This window comes from Phalacrocorax aristotelis, chromosome 6, assembly GCF_949628215.1.
Source record: "Phalacrocorax aristotelis chromosome 6, bGulAri2.1, whole genome shotgun sequence".
Taxonomy (NCBI): Eukaryota; Metazoa; Chordata; class Aves; order Suliformes; family Phalacrocoracidae; genus Phalacrocorax; species Phalacrocorax aristotelis.
In genome coordinates, this window is record NC_134281.1 from 26,283,949 (window position 1) to 26,290,488 (window position 6,540).

At 39.5% G+C, this 6,540-nt stretch overlaps 1 protein-coding gene across 1 annotated transcript; it reads right to left on the bottom strand.

Annotated features, from left to right (window-relative positions):
- Positions 1-1,831: 1,831 nt before the first annotated feature.
- LOC142058324 (olfactory receptor 10A7-like) lies at positions 1,832-2,798 on the bottom strand. Its single transcript, XM_075095471.1, is given in 3 exon segments — positions 1,832-1,986; positions 1,989-2,270; positions 2,273-2,798. Coding segments are annotated over 3 exon segments (963 nt in total).
- Between the last annotated feature and the right edge of the window lie 3,742 nt (positions 2,799-6,540).

Genomic DNA, 6,540 nt, shown 5'->3' on the forward strand with positions numbered 1-6,540 from the left:
AACTTGGCCAGAATTCTGGGCAGGATGGTGGAAGTGTAACAGGTCTTCAAGAATGACAGATTGCTCAGGAAAAAGAACATGGGACTATGAAGGTTATGATCAGTCACAACCAGCATCATGATCAGGACGTTCCCTGAGAGTAGGTCACTGGAAATGTCAGGAGGATAAACTCAGGATGATGAATTCCACAACAGCTGGTTCATTCCCCTGTTCTGCTCTTCTCATGACAATAACAGTTATAGTAAAATCTATTAAAATATTTTGAGATTTTGAGAAGAGTATACCAACTTTTAATGCAGGAATGCTAATTAAGATTCCAGAAAGAGGAATCTTCTGTATGAAATTCCCTGGAAAGGTTTCAAATAAAAATCCTGGTTTTCCAGGAGGGTATTTATGCCAGCTCCTCTGGGCTTGTGCAGATCGGCCTTTGATGGGTTAATGGCCCATGTGATGGGCCTGGGCACAGCCCAGCAGGCTATTATTTGGGCTCCCTTACTGCTGTTGTCTCTCTCAGCTCCTTTGTGGGTGCACAAAGGAGATTTAGCATATAGCACATATAACACAAAAGGTTACAGTGTATCACCATCACCCCATGGCTTCTACTCAACAACACTCTTACATCTTTCCATGCCTATATTAATGTGTGCAACATGTACTTTTCCTATTACAATGTTAAAATACTATTATGAATGAGTACCACACATACGATGACTGAGTACCACAGAGTCCTCATAGTGTTTCTTGCATCTTATGCTGTAAAAATAGTAAAGAAATGAACCACAGTGGCTGTGTCCAAGAGTTATACAGTAACAACTTGTATAATCCCCTGCAGACAGTATTTGCTCTGAAGGGTGTGGATGCTGGGTAGTTGCAGCAGTTGGCTGTTGGACCAGTCAATGGTCTCTAGGCTGGATGCTTTTAGGAAAATACATCTAACCAAACATAACTTATTATGCATTTTCATGTATGTATACATACCAATATATACACCGGTATGTAAAAATAGATATCCATATGTATAAATCTATATACATGCATAGTCTCTCTCTCTCTCTCTCCCTGTATGTGTATGAATCACCTGTTTGTACCTTAATGTTGGTCTGCACTTTCTTTATGGTAGAAATGCATTTCTGATTGCTTTCCCATTGCCAAAGAAATCAGTAAGCAAAAAAATTCAGAGTTTGTGAACTTCATCTGTTAGGTATTTAGATCTAATCCCGTCACTCTGGATGGGTTACTGTCATCAGAAATGAACATCTCTGAGAGATACATTAGTCTTCTGCCTGAAGACAATGATGAGAAATGATACTCCTATAGAATGATTCCTCTGTTTATCTTTGACAGGTACCTTACAGCAGGATTGCCTTCCAGAAGTGACTGTTTCTTCCCATTACCCATAAAGGGGTCATTCTTTGATTAACTTAGGCTTGAAGGTCAAACTTTAGGCAGTTAAAATTCAGTAGGATTTGATCTCTTGGAGATGGCTTATCCCAGCTAGCATCTGCAAATAATAGGAAAGCAAACTAGATGAGAACCCCAAACAAGGATTATGATTACGTTTCTTTTTTTTCTTTCCTTCCTTTTTATTTCTCAGTGGTAAAAATATTACAAAAGAAATAATAGTGATTTTGTTGGTGGTGTTTTTTAAAACCTGGAAAATCTGGAAATTTATGAAGAGGGTGAATAAGGAAAATGTACTGGACTTATGCATAGGCAGACACACTTTTGCAAGATTCGGGATATTTATTCAGCTGTTGTTTAACCGAAGACAATATTAATTGTGTTTAACTTTACAGATTGTCTGAAACTTCTGAAATTGCTAATAGAAAAATTATAAGGTTGTGAGTCTTTCTGATAAAATCTTTCTGCCAGTAGCCCTCCTTAGTGTTTCCCTTAGGTCACTGTTCCTGAGGCTGTAGATGATGGCACTGAGCATCAAAATAATGACTGTGTAGGAAAGAGACACAAGTTTTTTGTTATTTGGTGGAGGCTTGACTTGGGATGTGAATGAACTAAGCAGGTTGCACAGTAAAAGAGAGTAACAACCACAAGATGAGCAGCATATGTGGAGAACACCCTTTGCCTGCTTTTAGCCATGGGCATCTGCACAATGGTATAGATGATGTAAATGTAGGAGATGGTGATTAGGATAAATGGTAGCACCATGATAAGCAGAGTGGCAATGAACCCCAGAAGCTTGAATATGTAGGTATCTGAGCAGACCAATTTCAGTACAGGTGAGATGTCACAGAAGAAATGGTTGACTTTGACTTGCAGAAAGACATGCTGAATAGCCAACCGGTGAGCCCAACTGCTACAGGGAATCCAGAAAGCAAAGCTACTGCTGACATTTGCCTACATGTCTTTTTGGTCATGATGATAGCATAGGGTAATGGGTGACAAATTGCTACATATAGTTCAGAAGCCATGATCACTAACAGGAAACACTCAGATATGATAAATAGTATGATCAAGTTCAATTGCAAAGTACAAGCTGTGTAAGAAGAGGTCTTCCTTTCTGACAACAAATTTATCAACATTTCGAGCACAATATCTAAGCTGTAGCAGATGCCAGTCAAAGACAAATTCTTAAGAAAATAGTACATGGGTGTATGAAGGGCAGGATCAACACTTGATATGAGGACAATGAGGATGTTTCCCATCATAGCGACTGTGAAGACCAAGAGAACTACCACAAAGAGTAGGAGCTGGAGTTGGGCAAGTTGACTGAAACCCAGCAGGATGAAGTGAGTTACTCTTGTGATGTTTCCCAAATTCAGATCTTCCTCATTCTCCATCTGAAGAAAAAAATCAATCCAGCAGTTTAATCCACTGTGATGATGTTGCAGATGAGTAGCTTCATAAATTTACAACAGAATGATAAAATAAAATGGGCTGATTGCAGTTCAAATAGATTTATAAGCCACCTGAACAGACTTCAGGAAATAACAGTATTTTCCCGTTTGAAGCTCTAGGTATTCATCTACAACTTGACACATAAACATATTCAGAAGCACACACTCAAATACCTTTCAATATTTAAACCACTAACAAAAACAATCACTCAGAGATATGGGCATGCAGTTATATGTACATGCATGCAATCACACAGAAACACAAGTGTGTTTATGCATCTGAATGCAAAATCCCCACTCTTCCTTCCGTCCCCCTCATGCTTATGCCTAAAGGTGCATTAACGCACTCACTCTCAATAGTTACAGAAGCAAATAAACAACCCCTCTATGTTCTTATCTATAGGAACAACCAAAGCTATATTATTGCTCAGCATGGGCAATAGTTTTCCCCTTAAGTAGTCCTAATGAAGAAAGCTTGGCTGCAATCTATACAGGATGTGGGAAGAATATCTCTAAATTGTCTTTCACTTACACTTTATTTTTAGCCCAAAACAACACCCCATCTTTTGCTATGCTGAAGCTGCCAGTGCTGAACAATTTTTTTCAGGTAAAGTTCTGAACCTCGCAATGAGATCAAAGGATATTTTGATCTATGAGGTTGAGGGGGAAAGACAGAGAGATGGAGGTCTCCACTGCTGGTATCTGCAAGACATCCTGATTTAAGCCACATGGTGAAGATATGCTAATCTTTACTGCAAAACTTTTTTTGTTGTTGCTAATATTTTATTAGCATCAAAATAAATATTCCTTTTTTTTTTAAATTTCCACTCGCATTAAACTTGGCTTGATAATATCATCTTGATAATATCATCTTTGAAAGACAGTGGCAATGAGCAGAATTCCCAAATGACCGGAAAAAGAAAAATTTCACACACATTTTCCAGACAGGCAAAAAAGAGAATACAGGACACTATCCAGCAAGATTATGGAGCAATGATCCCTGGAAGCCCTTTCCAGGCCCAGAAATTACAAGAAAGTGATTGGAAACATCCAGCATGGTTCACTCTAGGGAAAATTATGCCTGAGCAGCCTGGTTTGCTAAAAGAACAACTTGGAATTTCTTAAATTAACCATTTTGTTTTGAAAATGCAAAAAAACCCACCCAAAACACCAATACATTAAAAACCCAAACCCAACAAAACTAAACAAAAAGGAACCCTATGGTTTTATTGTGACCCTCACACAGAAACAGGCCACAGTTTCTAGTCCAGAAGGGCTCAAATCCATCCTAGATGTAGTGTGAGGATTAGAGAGTAAACTGTTCTCTTCTCCATCTATGTGTTTCCTTAAGTGGCATCTATTTAGATCTCTCCAAATGGAAAACCAAGATAGAAATAACATATAGACAGCTAATCTGAAGGAGCAGCTAAGCACCATACAGCTGGTCACTCACTTCCCCTCCTCCCAGCAGAATGGGGGAAGAGTCAAAGTGAGAAAACTCATGGGTTGAAATAAAGACAGTTTAATACGTAAAGCAAAACTGCATACGTGAGCAAAGCAAGAAAAGGAACTAATTCGCTACTTCCCATTGGCAGGCAGGTGTTCAGCCATCTCCAGGAAAGCAGGGCTTCATCTCACAGTTACTTGGGAAGACAAACATCAGAACTCTAAACATCCCCCACTTCCTTCTTTTTTACCCCAGCTTTTATTGCTGAGCAAGATGACCTATCATATGGAATATACCTTTGGTTAGTTGGGGTCAGTTGTCCTGACCCTGGCCCCTACCAACCTCTTGTGCAACCCCAGCCTACTTCCTGGCAGGGCAGCGGGAGCAGCAGAAAAAGCCTTGATGCTGTGGAAGCACTGCTCACCAATAACTAAATCAATGTGTTATGAACACTGTTTCAGTCACAAATCCAAAACAGAGCACCATATGAGGTAGTGTGAAGGAAATTAACTCTATTCCAGCCAAAACCAATATAACAGTGGAGGCTAACAGAGGAGCAGTGTCCTCACACAAAACAATTGGCAGTTTGGGCAAGTTCTGAGAGCTGTTTTATTAAGTCCACATAAGACAGAGTGAAATCCGTCCTGTTAACAGTACCTATAATCACAGCGAATTATCTCCTACAAGGTGATTGATTTTCTGGTTGTACATAGGAAGATAATGGCATGTAAGGGCAAGGAATCACCCCAGTAAAGTCTGCCTGTGGACATTTCAGTAACTCTAGACCCCACCGCTGCTTTACCTTGGGGTGGAATTTATGTACCTTGACTGACTGCCTGGTGCCTTTAAAATGACCTATAATGTATCCTTTGGCTTCTAGCTGCTGCTCCAGAAGGATATGGTTGTTCTGTAAATCCTATGTATGACAAATGAGGTTGGAGAAGACCTCTGATATTCTCTGATTCGCTTCCATTTGGAGTGTGGCTAACTTACATCAGATTGCCTAAGGCCTTGTCCAAGCAAGCTTTGATTATCTCCAGTCATGGATTCTATTGTCATATCTGCTAGCTTTGGACCACTAAACTGATCTATGTGATAGAATGAAGTACATACTGGAGAAAAAAAATCACTTTGTAGGTTAAGAGACCCATGTTGGGACCCATATGTTGGTGTCTATGTGTAGGATAGATGTTGAAGGTCCTGTTACTGTCATTAGAGTTCTTAGGTTAGATTCAGTTGGCTAAACATAGGGGTCTGATGACACTTCTGAGTCTGTGGGATGATCGACATTTGTCAGAATATTTCAGCTTCTCCAGAAGGATGAAGGTTTTGCATAATCTGTGTATAATATCTGATAGTCTCTTGCAGATGTGTCAGATAACCGAGGTAAACTAGCAAGGCACTGTACACTGCTTTCTAGACATCTGGCTTGTTCCTCTAAGGTAAGGGAAAAAAAATGCCAACTGTGACAGCAGCTACATCATACTATTCTTTCTTAGCTTTACTTTATTTTAAGTTATTCAGAAACGTTAGCCTCAAAAGACACAAGAAAATGTTCTCCTTGCCACAAGCTTTAATGAAATATACAAAGAGTGGCTTTAGTTAATTTATTGTGTATTTATTTCAAAATCAGCAGCACTAAAACTGACCAGGCAAGCCAGAAGAAAAATGAGCCAGCATCCGTGAACAAACTCACAGAAAGCATATGAACCTCATTACTAAAATGAACAGATATTTGCCTTATACTGTCTGCTAGAAAAAAACAAAGAAAAAAGCATTCAAGGGGATAATTGCAATTGCAATAAGAAGTTACAGAATTGCTGCTCTGAGTGCTCAGCAGGGCAGCGTGAAAGAGAAAAGAAGCAAGTTTAAGGGTATGGAATCCACCAGGAATTATTTCAGCTTACAGTGATAAATGACTGGAAGTGTTCCTGAAATAGTAGCTTATATTACTGTATCTTACTCTGGTTTTAACAAAAGCTTTCATTGTACTTTCTTCATACTCCTCTGCTAGGTACTTGTAGAAAGCAATAAGGTCCTCTTGAGCCTTCTTTCCTTAGGACTGAACAAACATAGAGATGGAGCAGCCATAAAAGCAACCCAGTGATAATGGAAAAATACTGACAGAGAAGGCCATCTGCTTGGCTGGGAGGCTGGGACATCCTTGATATGCACAGCTCAGAGCCTGAGATAAGCACAGAACCAAGAAACCACAATTACAAGCTGACCTTCTAGGAA